Here is a 27,076-nt window from a genome sequence, read left to right on the forward strand (position 1 = left end):
GCATGATTACTCAAGTCTTCAGTCACATGATCCTTCAGAATTCATTTTAACTTAGTATTCTGAATTGCTACTCAACAAAACATTTATTATTATTAATAATAATATTTAAAACAGTTGAGTACTTTTTTCAGTATTCTTTCAATCATTCCAATAGGATGTATATCCAAAAGAATAAAAAACAGACAACAGGAGTTTGATTATAACAGTCTATTTATGGAAACACATTTCCGTAATAGAGTGCAACAAAGTTTGGTAAAGAGGGAATAGGAAGATCATCCCCTCCACCACTTACATAAATACAGGCTGATACATAAATAAATAGCTAGCACCCTTTCCACAAGGGTCTGATATACATAGACAATCACACTTCAAGTGCCAAAGTCTATTTTGATTGCCTTCGTTAAACAGGATTGATAGAGTACCTACAGTACAATAACATTTGTAAATGAAAATAACAGCATGTTGTATTACAAATAACTCTGAGCCACTGACAGAAATCTCTGACCGAGATGGTTAGGTTTTGATTTTTTTTTTTTTTTTAACCATGCAACAAATAATCCAGGTCAGTTGATATTATAATGCAATAACTGAGCAGCACTTAGACCTAAGTTGCATTTCATAAATGTGCTACTTTGTCAGTCTTACAAACATCATTTTTGGATATGAATGTACAAGTCCTAATTTAGTGCTTTATATGTTCAAAATGTTAACAAAAAGTGAAACGATATTGATGAACAAACATAATATCATGACAAACATTAAATAAGGAAGCACTGGATTTGATAGTGATATGATAAACATCACAAACATTTTTGGGTGTGGGTTGGTCACTTCAAAATGTCACTTCATCAATGAAAGAAAGAAAATATGGGCAAAATAAGAAATCTGAAAAATGAAACATTTACACATTCCATATAGTGATATTAAAAACCAGCATATTGGCACCACTGGTTAATTATTGTGCATATTAACATATGGCTAAGTGTTATTACACAGTTATTAAAGAATTAACAGGTGTTGCAAAAAATGCAGTAAAACTTGGTTTGCATTTGGTTGAAATCTTTGCATGACTGCATGGTTTCAAAAGCTAAAAATAACTTATGAAATGAACTAGAACGGGTTGTAAGGGAGGTAGATTAAACAACCAATGGCAAATCAGAAATCAAAACAATGAATTTGGTTTACATGTAAATGTGAAAACAGAATATGTAAGAGCCATATGCTTATGTTGCATATTTGAAACCAGGCCTGTCAGTTACATGAGATGTTTAAGGTATTTTCCATATAAAAAGCTACTATTATGAGTTTGTTTCGCCTGTAGTAAGTTGTGCAGCAATAAGCCTTATCATAAACCACCTACAATTGATTGATGAATCTAAAATACTACAGATATATTTGGTTGAATATTTGATTGACTGAAATGTTGACTTCATTATTTGAGACAAACACAACATGAAACGTATACATTCGGTAAAACTGAACAGTTCAAAAGCAACAAGTTTGGTTTGACAAATGGCATTTTCCAATATTTGGATTCTCTACACTAAGCTTTTGCTATTTTTGGCCGTGACTACAGACCCTGGATGTGCACTAGTGCATGAGAGTAAAGCTCAAAGGCAAACCAAGTGCTAATATTGCATACGGTTTCACAAGAGCGTGAAACGAAAAGTGGGGGTCTGGGAAACGGAGAGCTGTGAATAGCTGGCTGGTGAGGTGGCCGGGCAGGGAGAAATCGAATTGGTTATCTCACACTTTGGGACATGTGCAGTGGAGTCAGCATCTCTTCAAAGATGGCTCCTTTCACATTTGAACCACGCAGGTTGGCTTCCTGTAGATCGCAGCCTGAGAGATCGCAGTTCTGCACACACATGAAAGAAAACATTTGTCATTTTCTTAGGGTTATTACATCAGGAATGTGGCTAGATCTGTGGATAGGTCTCACCTCGAGATCTGTGCCGGCTAATGTAGCACCACGCAGGTTACAGTTCTTCAGTTTAGCGTTCTTCAGCGTGGCCACACGCAGGTTTATACCAGTCATCTGACTGCCCTCCATGTCAACTCCTTTCAGATTAGCCCCTAAAGTGCACAGAGTATACACGAATTAACCAACTGCAAAACAAAAACCATGATAATGCAACATTAATGTGGCATCATTTTCATGAGCAGCGAGTAGCGTTGTCACAAAAGCACAATGTCAGTAGCCAGAACAAATACCAGTAAAATTCCACAGTTCTCTATTCCAATTTCGGTATACTATAAAAAAAAAAAACCGTTACAATTTTAATATTTTTTCATTTAACAATTTGGCAAAAAAACGGTTAATTATATAATTATAAGTAAATAATAAGTTACATTATCATGTAGCCTTCAAGTATTGTTCAATTATGTAGACATTGCATTAAAAAGATCAAATTAAAGTAAATCTATTTTGATTCAGATCAGATTTTTTTCCATTGCTATAGTCATTTCTGTCAAACATCACAATTTCAGATTCAGTCCCACATTTTTAAATGGCTAGCTCTCCTGAGGCTTTCCAGCGTGTGCTTAACAGTACGAAAAATGCAACTTTTATTCAAATTATGATTGGGTTATGATTATATATTATTCAAATTAGGATTACTGAGTGGGCGGAGCTAAAGAGCTGGTTTTGCTCGCTGTGACTCTCTGATTGGTCATGGGACTCTTCTACAGTATCATGGGTCGTGTAGTTTTTGATGTAGTTCATGATGATTGAAAACAGAAGTTAAAATAATGACAACTGATGGCTTCAACAAAAGCATATACCATTAATTAGCAAACGCGGAGCTCACAGTAGGTCTGTCGTTAATGGTATCTGGTGTATTGAGTGGATTCGGACTTTAAAGCCTCTGACTGGCTGTTGCGTCCACTCGCTCAACAAACAAGCCTGTGATTGGCTGCATTACTCAAAGTTGTAAAAATTTGTTGTTAATAGAAACTATTAATGCTCTTCAGAGATAGCTTAGCCGCTACAGAATCAGGCCTGTACTTGGTACTACCAGTACTGCAGAAAGCCTGGTATTGTTACGTTTTTACATTTTAAGTATCGACATGGTATCAGTACTTTTGACACATCGCTGGCAATGACTAATGTATGTCATTTTATTTCTAATGCTAAACAATGGCTTCTGTGTGCAGTTTTACCTTCTAGATTGGCCTTTAGCCCAGAGGGATCCTCAAAGTTACATCCTTTCAGTGACGCTCCCTCCGCATTAGAGCAGAGCATCTTCACGCCCTGAAGATTAGCACCCTGGAGAACAGGCAAGGCTTTATATCAGTACAAAAGGATTAAAACCAGAAGAAGAGATTCAAAAAAAAGTTTTGATCGGCTCACATCCAGGTTGGCTCCAGATAAGTCCGCTCTCTCCAGGTTTGAGCAGCACAGGTTTGCATAGGTCAGATTGCAGCGGCTCAGATTTGCCATCTTAAAATTGATATATCGCAAATCCAGCCGAGAAAGGTCCGCTCCACTGAAATTAAGACCCTGAGAGGGAAAGAGGAAAAAAGACACCTTAATGCCCACATCAAACTGACTAAAACACACGTCTGAAGAATTACAGAAAAAAAAACATCTTATACCTGACAGCGTAGCTCTGCTTTGGTTGGCGTAGCTAGCAGAAACCGAATAAATTCTTTCCGGGAGAGTGGAGAGTGGTCTTCAGGTGGATGAGAATTCTGCATGTCATGGAAAATAAAATTAAAAAAAAGATTAATAAAATGAATAAATATATGTATATACAGAACCTTGCTTGGAGTCATTAAGATATTTTATTGATCAAATGGAAAATTAAAGAGATTTCTAACGTTACAAAAAATTTGCTCTGGCTTTTAAGAATTATCAAAACAACATTTCACATGCTGTGCGACAAGATCAGTCCACTGCTTAGTCAGGACTTTTCTTTATGCACGATTATCCCGCTAACCCTTTTTTGCACAAGTACAAAAAAAAAAAACACTCAAGCAAGCATAAAAACATTTATAAGGTAGCATTTCCATCACTCATTGCTGATGCTATACTTCAAATTGCACATGAAAACAGGTTGATGGAAACATACTGTAGCTAGTGAAGACTGGAGTAATGATGCGGAAAATTCAGTTCTGCGATCACAAACAATATGCTAAAACATATTAAAAATACAAAACAGCTATTTTAAATGGTAATTATATTACACAATATTACTGTTTTTTTTTTTACTGTATTTTTGATAGCCTTGGTGAGCATGTCTTAAAAAGCTGACGACACAAAGCTTTTATTTACACTCTACGTAAGAAACACTTCATTTATAAACACAAACACTTCTATTCGATTACCTTAATGGCCACTTCTAGCTGTTCAGCCATTTGTTCTATTCCAAAGAATCGAGCTTCTTCCAGTACTCCTACAAAAAGTAAAAAAATAAACATTACAATAACTTTAGAATGAAAGTTATTTAGGATATGGACACACTCATACGTTATTATTATTTATATAAAGAAGGAGCATTTTATTATAGTACTATTGCTGTTGCATTATAATAAAAAATAACCTTGAACTGCAGTGATTTACCAAGTGTAGTCTTATTGCATCAATCTACACCTCAGGCTCAAATATACAGCATCTAACATACTAACTTTAATATCTAATGTACATCTAATAAACTAGATGGGAACTATCATCCGAGATTGCCTTCGGTAACATTAAGACGTCACTCACCGAGTAAGTTTATTCCTTCATTGACAATGATCTGGCCGTGCCTCAGGTAATTCAGGATGGGCTCGAAGTACTCTGGGCTGCGATCAATGAGGTAAGCCCCTCGCTCATCTTGCTTATTACCCCATACATCTACAGATCAAGAAAGAACTCTGATTCACAACCTGATGAACTAGCCTAACAAACACTGCTTCGAGCAGTCAGTGAGTGAACGTGAACTCATCTTACCCTTCTCTCTAAACATGTGTGCCAGCATGCTGTCAGGCTCCTTACTCACAAGAGTACTCCTTAAATAAGAAGAAACCACAGATCAGACTTGATTAGTCACATCGCAAGGACACAGCCCTAAGCATCTGCAGACTAGTGTTATCTTATTATTTAGTATTCATATCTTGAATTAGCTTTTCTTTGAATTTATTTAGCATGATTTTTTTTTTTTTCAATTTATTTTAGAACTTAAACTTATTTATTTGCATTTTTGTTTTATTCATTTTCTTATTTATTAAGTGTTTGAATCATTATTTCATCTTTATTTCAATTAACAAAAGGTGACATGCACACCAGAGACTAGATTTTATTATGTTAGAATTCTATATTATTATGCTCAATCTATATTATTGTGCCAAACATATACATACACACACACACACACACACACACACACACACACACACACACACATATATATATATATATATATATATATATATATATATATATATTAATTGGTATATTGTTGTCACATATTTTGCTAATTTTCCCATGGTTAAGACAGTTTCTTTCTTGCCTAAAAACACCTTAACCATTTTCAAATCACAGCCTTTCATGCATGCCTTTTGCTTTATTTCCTCTCTCTTATATTTTAGATTATATATTAAGAATAATTATAATGAAAGATTAGAACTTGATATTTTGAACTTGATAGGAATTTTAAGCCAATAAGACAGCAAACCCTTGATGCATGTGTTTGTTTACCTAGTGGTTGTAAAAAGCCGCCCACCAATATTCAGCTTCAGCCAATCGGTGTGCGACCCTGAGATGTCTTCTGACGTTTTCCCATCACTCTGAGGGTCTAAAACACAAACACATTCATTGTTTTACACACTGACCTAAGCACACTTCCCATTTCACTGAACAATGAAAATATATTTTCAAGCTTTTAAGAAAGGCATCTTTGTTATTTGTTTGTGTTCCCTGGAAATCTCATGACCCCAATCTTTTAAGTGGAATAAAGCAGAAAACAAAACGATGTTGACTCACTGATGAAAGCATCTCCTTCTGACACATACAGCACATCATCATCTCTGTGGAATATATACACAATTCAGTTCATCTAGCATATCATTTGCTTAACCCACTCAAGAATCAAGTACAAGGCTCACTTTAATCATTAAACTCAAAGCAAGTCAAACTGAGAAAAGCAATGCATTTTTTCAATAACTTTCCCAACACTGTCTTTCCTAAATGACCAATTATTAGTTGAAAAATGCCAATGCTATGCACCTGATGAGGGCAATGTCATCTAGGAGACCACCTTTCCCATTATATAGGTTACAAGCCCTGATTCCCAATTTATTGCTGGCGACTGTCAAAAGATCAGACAGAGTCCCATAAACAGCTACAACCTGCAAAAGAAACAAAAACAAATGCATGATCAAGCTATTAAAATTGTAATGCTTGCAATAATTACAATCACTTTTTATTATAGTAATTATTACAAGCTTTTGCATTGATAACGTGTGGAGTGAATAAAATAACTTCTATTTTTCACTATTACTAGGCATTTAAAAAATATAACAATTAGAATATATATATATATATATATATATATATATATATATATATATATATATATATATATATATATATATATATATATATATAGTTGTTGTTGGTAGTGTCATCACAATACAGAAAATGCAATTTCGGCGTATAATAAACAGTGACGTTAAAATAACAGTAAAGCGAGCTCTTATGGCCTTACTCATATTCGTCAGGAGTAACATGATAACTGATTTTTTTTTTAGACTGTCATCCAATCTAATAGATTTCTGTATCTTTACTACATAAAGTGAGATGTAGTAACAGAAGGTTTGATGCATTAACAGCTCATCACTGTCCCCTCAACACTTACTGGAGTTACAGGCTAAACGTGAACTGCGTGTGTTCACTCACCTTGCCATTTTTGGAGGTTCCGTTGACAAAAAGCGTCACCCTTCGCATGCTTTGTTCACACTAATTTAACGTATTAACTGTACAAATATTAATAAATTAATATATCGCTAAATTATCTATGTATTAAACTAATACCTACGTTAGAGCCAACCTAGCTACATGGTAGCAAGATAACGAAGCGGCTATCCAATCAAAACGGGGATACTGTTGTGGACCTCGACGATCGACCAATCACAGGACGCGTTTCATAGACTGGGCCCGCGGCTCGGACCAATCGGACACAATTGTGGCTGGAGTCTTTAATGAAAAACTTGCCTGGTGAGAATGGAATTTTGACGCAAGGGAAATGATTACCTCAGTGACTGTGGGCCGCTGTAGTCAAAACTACTCATACATTATACAGCCGTATTTGGACTGTGGAAGTCCCAGCCTGTGACAAACTGTCAAGCCGAAGTAGTGTTACAAATCCCACATCTATAATTCTGCCATTTATATATTATATTTAAGTCTCTAAAAATAATAAATAAATAAATACAAATGCAAAATATTATTATACTTTTGTGCATACGGAATGGTATGGTTTCAAACGACATGTAAATTGAGCCATTTTTTCTACACTAGGGGGCAGAGTAAACATATTTTTGGCTTACTCTTAAAAAAAAAACAATAACTGAAATAATAATAATAATAAATTCCTATTTGTTTCACATGACTCTGAAATTCCTCCCAAAATTAGTATTAATATAATTAATATTAGGCTAAATATGTATTATTAGTGTTTTTTATTAATTTCTCTAGTTTACAGAAAGTGATTATAATAATAATACACAATACACACACAATTTTAAATTATAACCATACTGCATTTTTAATTGAAAAACAATTAGCATTATAAATAATATGCATCCAGTTGTATATTTTTTGACCCACATGCATTCTATACCGGAAACCATATGTTTACGAACTAATAATGTAGACCATATGTTTATGATCATCTAATGCAGGAAAAATTATATCTGAAATTTCACACTATATTTCAGATCTTAAAAGCAATAAAACCACCTCCCTATTATCTTTTAAATAGAGTATTTTAAAAATTCCCCATAAGATAAAACTAATAGCATTACTTGGCCAACAGATGTGTTTGTCCTCCTATCTGAAGCATTTAGACAAACTAAAACAGCACACATGTAGAAGCATGGATAAATGTTGTTAAACAATGAGGCAGTGAATGATAATATCCTGCTTATATCTGACTGATTCTTACATGGTGGCCCCAGTCTTATCTTCTGTAAAAGGCCCGTCCTTCAGAACGTCCCACTATGTCTGTAACGGCCCACATGCTCTGCAAACACACAGGGCTGATAATCACTCCTCTTGCAAACTAATGTTAACAAAATGTCCTTCAGGTATACAGAGAGGTTTCAAGTTCTCCCTTATAATCCCGTTCAGGATGTGTGGGTTGCGTATTGCCTTTTTGAAAATAAATTAGATAAGGAGCCATATGCACACAGACACAGTATAGAGAGTGTTTTCTTTTCACAGGTTTACGGGGATAATGTTATGACCTATTTTATATTCAGGACCACTGTCAAGCATTTAAGGTTTGTACTCCTTAACTGACCTGGCAAGACTTATTAGTTATGCTGTCAGTAGGGATGTTACCCAGATACGTTTAGTCTCATATTGTTTGACTGATTAAACATTAGCACAGTTCCATTTTGAGGTCTAAAATCATGAAAAACTAGCAGGGAAAAAATACTAAAATGTATTTGAAATACATTTATTTTGTGCTAAGTGTACTACAAATACAATTACATATTTATGGGCTCAATAAAAATGCCCTGCCATTGTATTTTTGGTATATTAAACTGTTATAATTACAGTCTGCTAAATTGGAACAATTACTTTTTTGCTTAAGCACCTTAATTGTGCGAAAGGTCCAACTGAAGATATACTTAAATATGTCTGATTGTGCTAAAGTGGAACCATTGCAAGTATACTTCAGCTACACTTTAAATTTCTTGCATTTAAAGACTGATATAATACAGAGACCATACAATCCTTGTAGGCATATATTCTTTTAGGCATAATATTAAGAAATGTGTATTGTGCAATAAACAAAATACTGCAAATAAAGTTTAATTATATTTTTATATCATGAAGTGTTAAGTGATATGTCAATAAATGTTAATGGGTTTGAATATACCTAGTATGAAATACATTTATTTTAAATAAATTATGGCATGGTATGGCATTTGTTTATTTATTTATACTAGGGTTTAGATCTAACCATAACTATGCAAGCCACATTATTTCTGAACTGGACTGGACAGCAATACAATTCCAAAATTCAAAGGATTTGGACTGAAATTATTTCAGATTTGACTTCTCTTATTTTAGGTTAGTCTTGTTTTCTCTACACAAATAATTATGGTTATTTTTCACTGAAAGTACTCTCAGGCTAAAGTGGATTTAAAGGCAGTTGCCAGCTTCAACATATTTTGTGCTTTTTTCATTATGTACAAGGATATTATTCTATCTATCTATCTATCTATCTATCTATCTATCTATATATCTATATATATATATATATATATATATATATATATATATATATATATATATATATATATATATGGCTGTGAAATTACTCCCAAAAGATAATTTGAAGCCATTACTGTGTTAAATGAGAAAATAATCGACTAGAAAGAAAAAAATGTGAAGGCTACAACATAAACCATGGAAAATAACAGAAGATAAACTGAGAATTTTGTGTATTTTGTGTTCCTGCAATTAAAGTCATTGGTAACCAAATCAGCTTGGTTAAGAAAATTCTTCTTTTATGTTCCACAAGTACAGGTTTGAAACGACATGATGGTGAGTAAAGGATGTTTCAAACTGTCAAACGGCTGATGGCTAGGAGTTCACAAATGCCAATAATGTAGTTTTACTCCACCAGAGACAGCTTCTTGGAAAAGAAGGTACATGGATGGAGTCGGGATGGATTTCCCTGCTGCTGTAAGAGTACCGCTCCTGCTCTAGAGGTTCAGGTTTCTAAGCCTTGGGGCTGTCTTTCAGAAGAGAGATGACTGAACTGTAATTCTTGATGAACCGGCAGTAGAAATTGGAAAAACCAAGTAAATTCTGGAGTTCTGGCCAGGTGCGGACAGCTTCATCTTCCCCCCGTCCATCTTAATGTCTTCAGAACTGATGTTTTAGCCAAGGAACATTGCATTTTTCCACCTTGAGATACAGATGGAATTCCCTCAGCTTGTCTAGGACCTGCCAAACATATTCAGCCCCATTCTGGGAATACATGAGGTTGTCATTATTTTATATATAAAGTATGATTTTATGTCTAAATATTTTTACATATTAATAAAATGTCACCATATTACTTTTTATTAGCATCATTATCACCATTACTATACCTTATATGTTGCTTTATTACAATAACATTTTAATTGTACTAAAGTAATACATATATATTTAAACATATCATAAATGCTTTTAATGATATGAAGGAAATATGTTCTCCCATTAACCATTTATACATTATATATTTATCTAATTTATATATGTTTAAATATATCTAATTACCTGAAACTTTGGAACATCTAATTTATTTAATGAGTGTTATATTTCAGCATATGGTTTTGAAATGAGCACAAGTAAATATTGAGAGATCTTTCAATTTTGTGATTGAAACACTCTTTGCTGTCGTTCCACAGGTGACATACCTCCACTAAGCTAGCAGTGTGTTTCTGTGGTCAGGACACAAGCAGTGTACTGCATACAGAGGGAAGGGTAAACAGTGGTGAGTACTAAGCTTCTATCTTCATGCGTGACTTGTGTAAATTGTTTCTAAGCAACTGTGGCTCTCAACATGGTTCTGAAATGGCTAATGGGTTGGAAAGCGCATAGAAAATTATGAAAAACAACTGTCCCTGCTAAAAGGGAGAAGACTTTTATATTTACCCTCTGTTGTAACATGCCTTTTGAATTTGGGGTTGCCAGTTGTGTTTAGCGAAACGCTTTTACTGACAGCATGGATGTTGCTGAGGCTGATGTAAGTCACAGTGCAAGATTTCGACAGTATATTAGGAAACACAGGGAGCTGTGTAAGAGCAGGCCGTGTGCCAGCGGGTCGTCTGAAAGCTGCACTAGTCCATGAATAAAGCATCAGGTGCCGTGCAGCTCTGATCTGCTTTTTTAGGATTTCTTTGAAATAAATCAGATGGATAAATAATAAATGCATACAGTCAGAGTGGAGACAAGATAAGAAACAGAATACAAACCCAGAGAAGGAGGGGGGCGAGAGATGATGGAAGAGAGAAAAAAAAACATTTAAAAATGGGGGGAATGTAGATATGGCAATGTTCTCCAATATAATTATTTAACGGTAAGATGTGTAATTAAGTTTTCTGGGCACAATAATATAAAGTAATACAAGCATGTTGTTGCATAAAAGACATTACACAAGAAATGCACTTAATTAATCAAAAGTATTGCAGAAGATGGAGTATTTTAAGGGTCACCGATGGAGGAAATCTGTCATTTAGATGAGACTGAGAGCATCAGCTGTTTGATTTGACTGGACTGCTGTCCATAAGTGATTATTATTATAATTTATTTATTTTTATTTTTTATTTTTTATTAATTGTACCACTCTCTTGAAAGCCTTTAGCTTCCACTATGTTTTTCCTGAGAAAGAGTCCGCTTTAAAGTGTCCAGAAGGGGTCTCAGAAATGAAATGAGAGCCCTATGTGTCTCCATAAGAGCTTCACAATTTGGGGATATGATTTGTATTTACCTCAATTGTATATCTACACTGAATATATAAATTCACACTGTATACCTTTGTAATTTACATTAAGACATACCACCATTACAAAATTATACCCACATAGTAATAATGTATATAATATCACCCTCTCTGCTTATATGTTAATGAAATCTGTTTTAATTACAGAGGTTGAAATCTAAAACTGCTAGAGCTATACGTGAATTGAAGGTTCTACTCTTCTGTGCAGATAAATCTAATGGTTTGAGGTGTAATGTTCTACCTATGCTTACAGGTAAAATAAATAAATAAAAAGACAAAAATATGTCTTCAATCTGCTGCCAATTTGCTAAAATTATCTTCTTTATTCATGAACACATATGGACGACTGATGGAAACATGCAATTTCCCAGAAAATCTGACAGTCCTGACAGCTCTAAAATGTACTGTACACCTTTATTAATTAGTGAATCAGAAAGCATATTTCCACACTGAATAAAAATAAATCGATGTAAAAATGTATTTAAAACAGGCTATCCATAGGTAAATCAATAACTAATTTTGATGCAATTCCTTATTCATAAAATGTTGCATAAATGTAAGTTAAATCTACAGCTACTCAACTGACATGATTAATGATTGAATGTGTTATTGACATGTCATAGATATGTGAAGCCACTCTGAAACACTTACTGAATTAATAAAAATAAAAAACGTTAAAATTATCTTTGTTATCCTCTCATGTAGAAGGTATGCAATAATAATAGTCGCATGTTTTATATCTAATGCTGTACTAAATTAAACGGATATTCCTATATGTTTAAAGAAAAATTGTTTGGTATTTGAACATTTATTACCTTTTAAATTATAATATTTTGCTTAAAAGGGTCATATGACGTTGCTAAAAAGAACATTATTTTGTCTATTTGGTGTAATGCAATGTGTTTATGCGGTTTAAGGTTCAAAAATAACATTATTTTTGCTCCTATGCCTCACCTTTCTGAAAGTCGTAATTTTTTACAAAGCTCATCGTTCTGAAAAGAGAGGTGTGCTCTGATTGGCCAGCTATCCAGAGTGTTGTGATTAGCTAATTACCTCAAACGTGTGACGAAATTGTTACGCAGCTCAACATATACTGTGATTGCGACAAGGCAAAACTAGTAGAACCCATTATAAACGAGGCATTTATTGAATCCAGTGGGGACATAATTACTGATTATAATGACTTATGCTGTCATTTTACGTGTTGCGTTGCATATTGCGCTGCCTAAACAAAAAATCATGTTGTGTTCAAAGAAACAACTAACAACAAGCGCTACTCTACACTGCTCAACACTCTTGTTTGAATCATCGGTGGCAAATTCTTTAAATGTGAAAACTTACTTACAGACTGTGATTCAGAAGCGCCAGACTGTCCTTGCAAAGTTGGAATTGCCCCACTTTATAGAAATAACCTTTGTGCACGGACGCATTGTAGGCTCCTCTTCCAAGTTCAGGAAACGTTCCTCCGTAAAATGCGCTGCACACATCTGAATATTTGGGTTGAACTGTTCTAGAACAGTGTTGTAAATACAACTTAACCACGGATTTCTAGTTGTGTCCTCTTTTGGAAGACCAAACAGAATAGTTTCACTTTAACAACGACATGACGGCGGCGCCAACAATACTACAGCGATAATAAAAGTTTCACCTTCTTTCTTTGTGTGAACATTTGGCCGGCATTATATAAAATCGTCCCACACAGTGAAGTAGGCATGTGGGGGCGTGTTTAAACATGGCCTTTTAGGAAGGCGAGTCTTAACTTTTATGAAGAATATTTCTTTTGATTTGAGACTTTAGTTTTTGCAACTTTAAAGAGCTTATCTATTCATGAACAGCTTGTAACACTCCAAAAAGGAAGGAAAAATTGAAGCCGCATCATATGATTTAAATGATCATATGTGTCTTAAAGTGTCATTTCCTTACCCCCTGCTGTTTTGACTGCAGTCATGGACAGGATATGAAGTGTTTTGTTGGGTGAGAAGGGAAAGCCTGTGATGAATATTTTATGAGTGAACGTTCAGCTATTTTTCTGTGGCATGAAAGCTGTGAGAAGTCCTACAGTCTTAAAAATCCTTTCTGTCAGAGAGAATGACATGCAGGAGAAGATGACAGTATCAGAGTCTTTGCAGAATTCCATCAGCTTACTTAAAGTTTCATGTAAAGCTAAGTGCAACAAACAATATCATACGGCTTACATTTATTTATTTATACTTTTGTGTAAGAAACATTTTTGTAAGAAACTACAGGATTGGACTCAAACTTACATCCTACCACTCCATACAAAAGCACTGGACTATATAATGCCCTCAACAATGGGATAACTGCATTTAATATTTAAGCAATTTTCTGAGTAAAACTAAATTCTCTATACTAAAAGAAATGTAGAACGGGCTTAATTTGATCTATTAATGAGTGAATATAATGAATTATTTTAAATATATAGAAGACAAGCACCAGCTTAAACCAGCTAAGACCAGCCAACCAGCTTAGACTGGTTTTGGACATTTGTTTTTTTCAGCAGGGATGTTGTACTTAAATATATCCATTGGCTGATAATTTAAACAATGTCAGGAAAAAGCTTCGGTCTAGTGGGACCATTATAGCGCCAATACATTTTTTAAATTATCATATCAGCCAATGTTTTTTTCTGTTTGGCTGATATGTTAGAAGCAAACTTTTAAGTTGACTGTTTAACAGGACTGACTAATAGATTATTACACAGAACATTTAAACAGAGGGTATACCAAAGTATAAGGTGCCTTCTATTTACAAAAAGACAGATGCTATGATTTTTAATTCAGCAAATATGCATTTCATTTAAAGTCTTTGAATAATGCTTAATTTCACTAACCTTGCAAAATTGGTCAAATTTTGGTTTTTGTTACAGTGTGCATGGGCTGATTTTCCCCCTTAAAGTTAATGGTTTGACATATAACATAAATTATGTCTTGACTGAATTGCTTGTACTGAAATATTGTATATTCCCTGGTAGATCACTGGTAAGATGCCTTTGAGCTGTGTTTATGATCACTATGATATAAGGTTTTTTAACTGGAATAACAGTGACTGTGTTTTGATATTTGGGATACAGTCATTGGGCTACTTTTGGGCTATTTCTGATTGGCCATTGGACCAGTTTTTCTACACAGACCTGGCAACACTGGCTGTGGGCTGCAGCTGGATTGTTCCAAAGATCGCCATCTCAGTGCTCAGTTTTTCTCATCTCTACTTATCACAAGGCTTCATCCATCTGTCAACACATACGGCCTTGGATCAGCAGTGAGTGAGCAGTCAGGATACTGATTCATCAAGACAAAAGAGGTCAAGGCCAAATGAAGCAAAATGTTCAGGACCTTCTGTTGGTCTTTTCTCCCAGAGCCTCTGTAATAAATGAAGCTCATTTCCAAGCTAATAGCTGCCCTCATTTGTCATGCCTCATTTTCATGTTTATCTGTTTCCAGCAGATGCATAATGAGTTTGAGCTTGTTTTCCACAATTTGTCCACATCTACAGAATACACAGTGGTCAAAGGTGCTTGTTGACAGCTGAGGCTGCATAATTTATACTGAAGGGATGTGGATAAAATCACTTGCACCCTTGTAGCCTTTTAGCAACTTTTATTGCTAATGACTCTCCCTCTACAAAAAGAAGAAAAGAAAAGAAAATAAATGTGGAAAAAAACAGAAATGCCAAATTACTTATTCAAGTCATGAACATGTATTAGAGGTGCATTCATGCCAATTTAAATAGCTTACTCATTAAGATATATATATATATATATATATATATATATATATATATATATATATATATATATATATATATATGTGTGTGTTTGTTTTTGTTTTTAGAATTTTTAAGGCAGCTAATATTGGCTGCCCTAAAAGAAAGCCATTTGGGTTTTAAATAACATGAAGGTAAGTGAATAGTGACAGAATATTGCATATTTTGGATTAAATCATCCTTTAGCATCTACTTTGCAGTAGCCTTACATGGCTAGTGGACAGTACTTTCACTGGGCACCAGTGGCTAAAAGGAACTATAGGTTCTTTGATACCAGTGTAAAATAACATAATGCAAATTGTTTTACACCCATTTTCAAAAATAGTAAGTATATACTCTGTGGTATGTAATATGCTTGTATTTTATTCCAAATACACCTGCATTGAGCCTTACACAAACATGACTGCTTCTTTAAATTTGATTTGTTTACACATACATGTAACATTTTTCTTTCTTTCTTTCTTACTTCCTGTCTTTCTTTCTTTCTTTCTTTCTTTCTTATTATGTCTAGCTTTGTCTTTGTTAAATTGGCTTGATATGAAATGGGGGGGAGGGGTTCATAAAGTGGAAATTCAGATGTGGATGCCACTTGAAAAAAAAAAAACAATTTCAGCAGAAATTATGAAGCAAAATCAGTTTCCAAACAAGATATATCTGAAGGCTTTGGTACAGATCTACCTGGAGCTTCTATCAAAGCAAAATTCAGGTTGCAGATGATAATGCACTTAATGCATTTGATACAACATCTAATTAATATTCACATCTGATTTTAATCTCGCCATGCATCACAGCAGCCAACTCTCAATATTTCAATAATCGTTCTAAGAGATAAATTGATCAATGTTAATGAACAAATAAATACCAAATCTAGGACGACCACAGTTGAATGAAAAATTTCAGATCCTACAAACTTAATAAATCTTCTCGTTAAAGGGTAGAGCATTAAAGATTGAGGGCTCTTTCTCTCATTTATTTATTTATTTATTATCCGTTAAAGCACAGATGGGCATCATGCTGTGGGAGTGTGTAATGAGTCCACTGATGGCAAGCTGAACTGAACCCATGAACAAATACAAAAATAACTTGACTTGAACATGAACCAAACCTACCAATAAACATAGGGGTAATAAACATGACATTTCTGCAGTTTAAGGTTCAAAAAACACATTATTTTTCACATACTGTACATTATTGTCGCTCCTCTATGCCCCGCCTTTCTGAAACACATTGATTTTTACAAAGCTCATTGGTGTGTAAAGCAAGGTGTGCTCTGATTGGCCAACTATCCAGTGCGTTGTAATTGGCCGAATGCCTCAAGCGTGTGACAGAATTGTTAACATACTGTGATGCGTGACTCGGTCAGAACACAGGGGTGACAAGACAAAAACAATAAAACCCATTACAAACTAGGCATTTTTTGCATCCAGTGGGGACATAATTATGGATTGTAATCTTCTTCTTCGAATCCATTGCAATTTCAGATGTCGTTCTGCCAGTATCTGGCGCAGGTCACAGCTGATGGAGTCGGTTCAGCCAGATCCTGGGGGCTGCACTGGGGGGCGTTTTCACACTCCAGTAGGAGTGGATTGTAATGACTTATACTGTATTTTTCCACATTGCATAATGCCGTGTGAACATATAACCATGTCTGCATTTTTGATCAGAGAAATGACTTAGCAACAAGCAAAACATCAAGTGCTATTCTACAGCAGGGGTTCTCAGTCCCATTCCTTGCACCCCCAGCTCTGCATATTTTGCATGTCTCTCTTTGTTAACACTCCTGATTCAGATAATCAGCTCATTAGAAGTGAGCTCCATGCATGAACTGTGTTCCCATTGACATGGTTCCTACACAGTGTTCATTGCTCCCTACCTCTCTGAGCAGGTGAAATCTGTCAAAGTTTACCTCACTTCGGAACATTTATTCATGGATTTGGGCACTTACAGTACGTTTGAATAGAACAAACATCTGAAGCCATAAGAGAAACATACAAAATCTGTGCAGAGCAGGGGTGTGAGGACTGGAATCGAGAACACCTACTCTACTCTGCTCAAAACTCACGTTTGAATCATCAATGGTAAATCCTTTAAATATGTAAACCTACTTACAGACTGTGGGCCCTATTTTAAGGATCTGAAACGCAAGTGTCAAAGCGCGAAGCGCAAGTAAGTTTGTGGGCGGGTCTCGGCGCTGTTGCTATTTTCCCGGCGGGATAAATGGCTCTTGCGCCCGGCGCAAATCTAAAATGGGTTGGTCTGAAGTAGCTTCATTATTCATAGGTGTGGTTTGGGCGTAACGTGAAATAAACCAATCAGAGCCTCATCCAACATTCCCTTTAAAAGCAGGTGCGCAAGTTCCATTATGGATTGCTATTATTATGGCGTATTTACCAGGCGCACGCCAGGAGCGGTTCACAGCCGAGGAGACTGATGTTCTTGTAAGAGCAGTGAAAGACAGAGAAGTTGTGTTGTATGGGGATGGGAGAAACCCACCCAAAATAGCGTTGGTTAAACAGGCGTGGGAGAAAATAGCCACAATTGTTTCATCTATTTTTTTTCCTGGTTCTTGACGGACAAACCAATTTGTCAGATGTCCTTATATACATATATGTCTTGCCACTATTGGGCAAACAGGTCTGATCCTTAATTACTACAAGGCGCCTGAATAATTTGTAAGCTAGATTTATGCCTATTTTTTCACATCTTCGTGGCACACCACAATGATTTCCGTCATCTCATGTGTTAATATTTTTTTAGTGTAACAATTTATGATTTGCAAAAATAACTGTTGCATCTGTGTAGATTACATGAGCAAAGTGTATGCGCGTTGTGCACGCTATACATTATGGTCAAGCATGCGCCCTTAAAATAGCATAATGAACAACGCGCAAGGCGCCACTGACTTTAGACTAGTTTTTTTCTGGTCAGTGGCGCAATTGTTTAATGGAACAGCAAAATAGCACCAGGGATTGTTTGCGCCGGAACACGCCTCCTTTTTTGCGCTGAACCGCCCAGGGAGCGCAAGTTCATTCACTAGTTTAGCGACGTGCTTCTGTGGAGGGAAAAGCGCGCTTTGCGCAGGTGCAAAATAGGAATGACACATGCGTCGGTGTACAAAGTCAATTGCGCTGGGTGCAAGATAGGGCCCTGTGAGTCAGAACAGCTGGCATTGTAGTCTCTACCAGGATCAGGAAACAGTTCTCCATAAAACGATCTGCACACATCTGAATATTTGGTTTGAACTGATCTGGAACAGTGTTGTAAATACAATTTAACCACTGATTTCTAGATGTGTCCCTTTTTTGGAAGACCAAACAAAGTTTTTTTGCTTTCACAACGGAACAGCGTCTCCACAACATCGCGCCGGCGGCAACAGTGTGGATCAAAGGTTACGCCTTCTTTCTTTGCATGAATATTTGGGTGGCATTATGCAAACCTTCCTACATCGTGATGCAGGCTGAGACGTACACAGAACAGTGAAACTGACTAGGAGCCACGATTTTTTTTTTTTTTTTTGCGTGGGTCCATTTTTAACGCGCCTTGACTGTTGTACAGTCTGACATCTGATTTCCTACAGTGTGGCATCAGGATCATGTTCATCCACTCTGACAAGCAGCAATCGTAAATAACTATTATAAAATGTACAGTGTGTGCCCAGCTTACGACAGCAGACAATTGTGGCGAGTGGGGCGGGGCCGAGAGGCGTGGGAACGAGGAGTGAGGCCAGGTGTAGTGATTGGAGATGAGCTACACCTGGCCTCACTCCTCGTTCCCACGCCTCTCGGCCCCGCCCCACTCGCCACAACAATCATGCAGTTTGTCCTGGGCTTACAAAAGCCGAAAATCATGCAGTGTGTTGGCCTCCGGGTTGAGATGGTGTGCCAGCCAGACAATACGGAAGAACAGCGGCAATGTATGACATCACTGTCTGTGCCACACCGGCGCAGTGTAACCAGAGGCCTGGCGAAACCATTGCTTTTTATTTATACAGTTTTTGTGTGTGTATATATGTGCTAAAATGTTATGTATTTTATATGTGTAAAAATGTAAGATGTTAGATCAATGAAGCCATGATATTACACAATCCAGTATGCTATACTATGCAGTATAGCAGTGTGCACCTTTAAAGCTTAAAGCGAGAGAGCAACTGTGGTGCCTCGAGCAAATGCAAATACAAGCATACTTTGTATACTCACCTTTTAAATATATGCATTTGGATTTTCCACCTTTTATTTTTTCTGTTTGTGTGTTGTTGTTTTTTTATTTACTTTTTTGTGCACTTGTATAGTTCACTGTTGGACTGTCTGTTTTGGCTCTCTAAATTAATTTCACCTGGCATGAAAGTTCTGTTGCAAATACAAATTTATCATGGCAACTGTTTTATATTCCCTATGTAACCCTGAAAGGGCTTATTATTCTATTACTTATTATTATTATTAATATTATTATAAATGTATGTGTCACGTTAATGAACTTTTGTTTCCTTAGTTTTCCTCCTTGTTTGGGTTATTTGATTATTCCCGATCTGTCTCCTGTTCCCTCATTACCTTCTGTGTGTTTAAATACCCGGTCTGTTCAGTTCTCCCTTGTCCGTGATTGTATTAACACTTCTGAATGTATACTGAATGTGAATGTCTATGTTAATGCTGTTATAGTGTAGTGAATGTGTTTGTAACTTGACCTATTGTGTAGTATATTGTATTCTCCTTCGTCTTCCAGTAAACTCCTCATTTTGATCACCATCCTCTTCTAGCTCTTTAGTCTTTCGTTTAGCACTACACCTCATTTGTAACAGAATCACGGACCCACAACAGTGTAGTTAATTTAGCAGCGTTTTTTCTTTCTTTTATTTTTGTTTTCGTCTCTCTCCCGGAATGGCCATCCCAGCAGTCCATCTCCTATGCCTGGAGCAACTGGACCGTTCGCTGGAGGACCATACCAGGGACTTTCTAGATCTGGCGTGCCTTACCCACTTCCCCTTCCTTTTTCTACACCGGCCTGAGCGAGCGGTGTAAGGCACGCCTACCAGCGAACGGTCCCCGAGAGGATTTCGCCGCTTTCGTGGAGTGGGTGCTGGAGAAAAATGGCTCTTCATGGACCGTCAGCACCGCCGAAGAGGATATCTCCAGCCCCACTCCTGACCCAGAGACCAGCCAGCCACTATCATGCCGCATGGAGCCAGACCCCACCATAGCCGCAGAGCCCGAGCCATTCACAGACAGGGAGCAGGATCTCGAGAGCACGACTGACCAGGTGTGTGAGCCAGCAACACAGTGCATCGTGGGAATCTTAGTGGAGATCGAGGGCGTGGAGGAAAGCCCTGCCCACACTTCCGCGACTGAGGGTGAGCTGTATTCGGTCTCGGGAAATATGGAGCAACTATTGGATCTAATGGACTGGTCTATGGAGGTAATCCCTGAATTTCCTGTGTCTCCGCTGGTTCCGCCCAGCCCTGAATTTTCTGTTTCTCCACTGGTTCCGCACAGCCCTGAATTTTCTGTGTCTCCGCTGGTTCCGCCCAGCCCTGAATTTTCTGTGTCTCCGCTGGTTCCGCCCAGCCCTGAATTTCCTGTGTCTCCACTGGTTCCGCCCAGCCCTGAATTTTCTGTGTCTCCGCTGGTTCCGCACAGCCCTGAATTTTCTGTGTCTCCGCTGGTTCCGCCCAGCCCTGAATTTCCTGTGTCTCCACTGGTTCCGCCCAGCCCTGAATTTACTGTTTCTCCACTGGTTCCGCCCAGCCCTGAATTTTCTGTGTCTCCGCTGGTTCCGCCCAGCCCTGAATTTCCTGTGTCTCCACTGGTTCCGCCCAGCCCTGAATTTACTGTTTCTCCACTGGTTCCGCCCAGCTCTGTATTTTCTGTGTCTCCTGTATTCCCTCCCAGCCTCCCTCTCCCACCTCCTCCTAGACCTGCCAGTTCCCCTGCTCCACTTCCGCTGGTTCCGTCCAGCCCTGATCCTCCTGTGTTTCCTCTCATCCTTCCTCTCCCTACTCCTCCTAGACCAGCCAGTTCCTCGTCATCCCTGCTGGTGCCAGTCAGTCCAGCAGCTCACCCTCAGTACGTGCCATCTGGGCGCAATGGTTCGCCGCTGGACTGCCAGTCTCCACCTCCGCCTTGGCGTGTTAAGGCCCTGTCTCTGCCTCCAGCCTCCGAGCCCTGGACTCCTCCTCGGTCCTTCAACCCAGCGGCTCCGCCTTGGCTCTTAGCTCCCTCGTCTCCACCGTGGCCTGGCATCCCACCTGCTCCACCGGGCTCCCTCGTCCCTCCAGCTCCACCTTGGTCAGTCGTCGACCATATGACGCCTCAGGACTCCATTCCTCTGGTTTCACCTCGTCACTCCATCCCTCCAGCTCTGTCAGGCTCCTCCTTCCCTCTGGTTCCACCTCCATCCTCGGTCGCTCCGGCTCCACAGCGGTTTTCCAGGAAAAAAAGGTCGCCTGAGCCTTCTGCTCCACCTAGGCCCTCCGGATCCTCAACGAAACCCTGGCTCTGCGGCTGTGCATGTATAATTATATAAATTTCCGGCTATGTTAGAGCACCTCCTCACCCACCGGTGCAGTCTCCGCCTGTCGGCCCCCTGGTGTCGTCGGCCCCTTCTCCATCATGGCTCCTCCCGCCGTCGACTCCACCATGGATCTGAACATTTGAACATTTGTTTCCTTAGTTGGTCACCTTCCTCCTTGTTTGGGTTAACTGATTATTCCCCACCTGTCTCCTGTTCCCTCATTACCTTCTGTGTGTTTAAATACCCGGTCTGTTCAGTCTCCCTTGTCCGTGTTTGTATTAACACTTCTGAATGTATACTGAATGTGAATGTCTATGTTAATGCTGTTATAGTGTAGTGAATGTGTAACTTAACCTATTGTGTAGTATATTGTCTGTATTCTCCTTCGTCTTCCAGTAAACTCCTCATTTTGATCACCATCCTCTTCTAGCTCTTTAGTCTTTTGTTTAGCACTACACCTTTTTGTAACCGTATGCTGCTAGTTGACATTAGTTAACCACCAATAAACCCAACAAGAAGATTAAAAAAAGTTAACTTTTCTACTATTGCGGTTTCACTTTCCCCAGCCTCTTGCTCCACCATTTTCTTCAGGTGTGAATATGCATGATTTGCATATAAATTTATATAATTATACATGATTTTAGTGATGTTTTTCATTGTTGTGTTTACATGTTCAGCTTGTGCAGTCAAACTTTGCGTTGTTCATAATGTTGCAATATTCAATATATATATATATACATGTTGATTCATGTGCTTCCTGTTCTCCCCTGTTAATCCTCCCCTCGCCATATGGGTTTATGTATAACTTGTCAGTAGCAAGTTGTTATTTAAATGTCTGTAATTCACACTGATTTATATGTTATCCTGTTTATTCCAGAATGCGACATTTAAATGTTCCTTGTTTTTACAAAAATCTAAGCTCAGACATGGTGCAAGCTCCCATTATAAATTAAGTGCTTCTGCAGAACATTTCACAACACAGAGTGAATATTTAACTTTACTCTGAAAACATCAGTTCTCAGCTTCCATTATCACTTGCCTTCATTGGTATTTATGCAACTGCCATTCACTATAATTGCTTTATGTTAGAGCAGGTGCTGGATCTCTGTAAGCTTTAATTAAATACATTTGAGTGGATTTCAGGGAATCCATTTAGTATTCTATTCATTAGTGTGGTGTAATATTTCTATAACAGATACAAGTACACAAAATGAAAGATGCAATCTAATTACTCTGCAAAGTTGTTCAAAACAGAAAGATGATTAAATATATCAAACGATCCAAACTGTGTTTATGTGAGGTTATCCACGATTCTTGTGAAGTCCACAAGTTTATGTCTTGCACTAAGAAATATTAAATGTTGGTGATAAAAATGTATATACAATGTGCTCGTCTGTGTTCTTTTATCCTGTATTAACCCTAGAGTGCCTGTTCTGGTGCTGTATAATACCACCAATACACCGTATATGGATAAAAACTCTGAGACTTGTTTGACATCCTATAAATAAGTAATGAATTTCTCAGTGCAGGTTTGCTCATTTGAGACAGGTGAGAACTAAATCCTAAGGCAAAAATTGAGATTGGGACATAAGAAGGGTTTTCAAAGGAGAGAAAAACAAAATAAGGTGGGAAAAACAGATCTCAAATATTGGGTGGTGGATGGAGAGAGAAATTTAAAGTGACAGAGGCTCGTTAATACAGCTCATTTCTTCTGTCTGTGTCCTGTCAAGTCTCTTTCTTCATCTTTTCCATGAAGCTGTTGGATTATTTGCCTGAATCGTAGCAGGTGCCATTCATATTTATTAGAAGTGAAGTTAGACTGCTGTGTCATGACATGCTACATCCTGATTAGACATATTATGTGTCTGCAAGAGGTAATTAACATTTTATTCAAAGCAAAGTACACATGGAATAGAAAGATAAATGATGTATGCTTGGTTTCTGTTGAATTATGTCTGCCCTGCCTCATATATGCATGGCCTGATATAGACCCTGTCCAAAAAAAAAACACATTCATACCTCAGCTGATGTCTCATTTTTGTCCCCATGCAGTACTTTTAGTAATTGTAATGCTTTTATATAAGTCAAATGATTTGACATCCACAGTGTCATTAGACACTTCATTGAAATCTATCAGTGCGGGTCAACAGAACTGTCCATTTGAAAATGAAGCATGCTTACATATGTACGTACTTCATGTCTTTAAAGTATACTTTTTTTTTCACTTGCAGATACTATAATATTACTGGAATAATAAGCCACTTAAGTGTACTTAGGGTTCACTTTCTTAGTACAGTTACAGGGGGTATAGAAAGAATAAATATTTTTTGCTTTTTTCTTGCAACCCTCCCATAAAAGCCACATTTGTGGAGAATTTGTGATACACTATTGTCACATGCACACAATCCACTCTTAGACAGTGCTTTGCCACCCACAGTGGATTGTTGTCTTCAGATGGACTAAAATGCTCAGCTCTTTTCATTATTATTATTTTCTATACCTACTGTAAGTACACTTACATGCATAAATGATGACCATAAAAGTGGTCATAAAGGCAGCAGTACACATTTCAAAGACAACAGAAGTAATATAAGTAATAGTGATAGTATAATATAATATAAGTAATAGTCATAGAAGCAATAGTGTTCCTGTAGCTCAAGTGGTCGCGCATTGGTTTGGGGTTCGATTCCCCAGGAACACACGATAGGAAATTTTTAAAAAATTGATAGCCTAAGATTGAATACATTTTATTAAATACAATTTTAATATGGAATTACATATAAATATATACTTATGTGGGTCAAAAACACTCAAGTTTAATTTATCGCATTTAATAAATTTAAGCTGTAATACACTTTCACTTAAACACGCATTAAGAATATTATTTAATAAAAATATATTATAATATTATTACTGTAGTACTCTGTTGAAAAAGAAAGCTAATGTTTAGTAAACGTCTTTTACACAAGGGATGACAAATAATTTTACAGTAATACACAGTTTTCCGAATGCTTCCTACAACATAAAACAGTATGTATAGCAATATATTAAATTAAATTAAATTAAAAAATTAAATTAATACATTTAGCAGACGCTTTTAGCCAAAGCGACTTACAATGCATTCAGGCTATCAATTTTTACATTTCATGTGTTCCCGGGGAATCGAACCCCCAACCTTGCGCTTGAGTGCTCTACCAATTGAGCTACAGGAACATGTATGCTGTCAAAATATCGTTTTTATTATTTATTATTATTTAATTTTTTTATCATGTAATTAGAGTAGCCATTTACCCCTACATTTGGGGCATAAGTCCCCTAGTGATATTGATATATGAATGTGACAAATAATGTATGTCACCCTATGCAATAATTTTTTGATATGGCAAGATATTTTAAAGTACTGTAATATTTAAGAACATACTCACTTATCATATAATAGTATAATCTTCAGCATGTCAGTGTTGCTAATTTGATCACTTTTTCATTTTATAAGAATTTTAATTGTATTTTTTGGGAGAACTCACTTAATTACTTTCACTTGTCTAATCTAATGTAGTAGGGTTGATACATTAAATAATTTAGTTGACTTTAATGAAACTGACAAAACACTGTGTATTCAGTCATAATGTCAGAGAAATTCAATATTATCTCTGAACTATAATCTCTGGACTTTGCCCCGCATTTCAGCCATCCAATGTATTGTGTGTGTGATAGAAGTGAATTTGGCTTGAGATCAGTTAACACAACCTCCGTTAATAAACACATGGAGGAAAGAAAAAAATAATAAAAAGACAAGACACTATACAGAAAGATAACCAGATATGATATGAAGCAGAGCTTATTGTGTAAATCAACCATGACTGCACACATCAAAACTTAAAGCATATTTAAAGGTTATTTAGGCATGGTCTCTATCTTAAACCTCTCAGAACGGTCTCACAAATTAGTTACAAGCATTAAGAAACACAAAAGAACTGCAACAGATGGAGGTTAAAAGATTTAATATACATGAAAGTACATTCAAGAATTGAGAAAAACATCAACATAAGTTCAATATAAACTTTAATTAAACGTTTTAATACAATATTACCAATTATCCAATGACATGAATAATGTACAGATAACTAAAGCAAACGACAGCATTTTGATTAGAAAACTGTGATACTCATAATACTTGGTTCCTCTTATGAAATGAGGCCATTATGAGTCAAAATTAGTCAAATTCCTTGTGTGTAAACATACTTGGTAATATAGCTCCTTCTGATTCTGATGAGTCAAATCATTTATGTTTCATTGATACTGGATCACTCATAAACTGTTTTTAAGACAATAAATCAAGCTGAATATATTAAATAGTTCTGAATTATATACATGAATTATGATACTAATTTCTGTAAGTTACATATGGCACATTCATTTGTTCAGAAGAGTAAATTGTAAAGATTTAAATATGAATGCTCAGTAACAGAAAATCAGCAGTACAGTAAATTTGTGTATGGTTTATAGTGTTATGACCTGCAGTGTGTCCAGGAGATTTTCACTCTTCACTGGGTTTATAAACAGCGTTTTTTATGCTGTATATTTCAGCCTCATTAATGGAAATCTGGCATATGTGGCATACTTTGTTTTTATGGCAGGTCTACTGTAAATCTTTATTGTGAGGAGTCCAGATATTTGCTTTATGCTAATCAGCTGGCTGACCTCAGGCACGGCAAAATAACTCTGCCAAAAAGAAAATAAGAAAAAAAGTATTGATTCACATAAATACCTCAAAGCAATTTTCTAAAGGTGTACCGCTGGAATATAATAGGTTCTTCACATTGCAGGCTGTCCAGGCAATAACTGACTTTCCAATATGTGAAAAACAGAGAGAGGAAAACTACTGGCGCTTCTGAAATATACTGTATCTCACCATAAATATCTGTGTAAATGGTGGCTGAATGTTTAACTTTTCCAGGTGAATGGCTATATGTTTATATGGCAACACATTAATGCCTTTCACTCTCTATGCGAACATGCTTTTGAGAAACTCAAGCTAGTATAGTTAAAACATATAACACTCAGTCAGGCTTTAAGAC

At 36.8% G+C, this 27,076-nt stretch overlaps 1 protein-coding gene across 1 annotated transcript; it reads right to left on the minus strand.

Annotated features, from left to right (window-relative positions):
- Positions 1 to 195: 195 nt before the first annotated feature.
- LOC113043378 (BTB/POZ domain-containing protein KCTD9-like) lies at positions 196 to 7,072 on the minus strand. Its single transcript, XM_026202711.1, has 12 exons — positions 6,884 to 7,072; positions 6,212 to 6,333; positions 5,969 to 6,012; positions 5,684 to 5,780; positions 4,937 to 4,995; positions 4,712 to 4,840; positions 4,330 to 4,397; positions 3,598 to 3,693; positions 3,353 to 3,502; positions 3,163 to 3,268; positions 1,943 to 2,076; positions 196 to 1,858 (listed from the first exon to the last, which is right to left on the minus strand). The coding sequence occupies exons 1-12, from the start codon at positions 6,929 to 6,931 to the stop codon at positions 1,742 to 1,744; spliced, it is 1,170 nt and encodes a 389-aa protein (XP_026058496.1). The 5' UTR covers positions 6,932 to 7,072; the 3' UTR covers positions 196 to 1,741.
- Between the last annotated feature and the right edge of the window lie 20,004 nt (positions 7,073 to 27,076).

The sequence above is a fragment of the Carassius auratus genome, chromosome 25, assembly GCF_003368295.1.
Source record: "Carassius auratus strain Wakin chromosome 25, ASM336829v1, whole genome shotgun sequence".
Classification (NCBI taxonomy): domain Eukaryota; kingdom Metazoa; phylum Chordata; class Actinopteri; order Cypriniformes; family Cyprinidae; genus Carassius; species Carassius auratus.

Bases quoted from the DNA above. Each gene is read 5' to 3' on its own strand.
- LOC113043378 (XM_026202711.1), bottom strand. From the start codon at position 6,931: ATGCGAAGGGTGACGCTTTTTGTCAACGGAACCTCCAAAAATGGCAAG. The intron at 5,781-5,968 runs GTGAGTCAACAT...TTTGTGTTTTAG, and splicing joins AGAAGGAGATGCTTTCATCA to ACCCTCAGAGTGATGGGAAA. The intron at 3,269-3,352 runs GTGAGCCGATCA...CCTGTTCTCCAG, and splicing joins TATCTGGAGCCAACCTGGAT to GGTGCTAATCTTCAGGGCGT.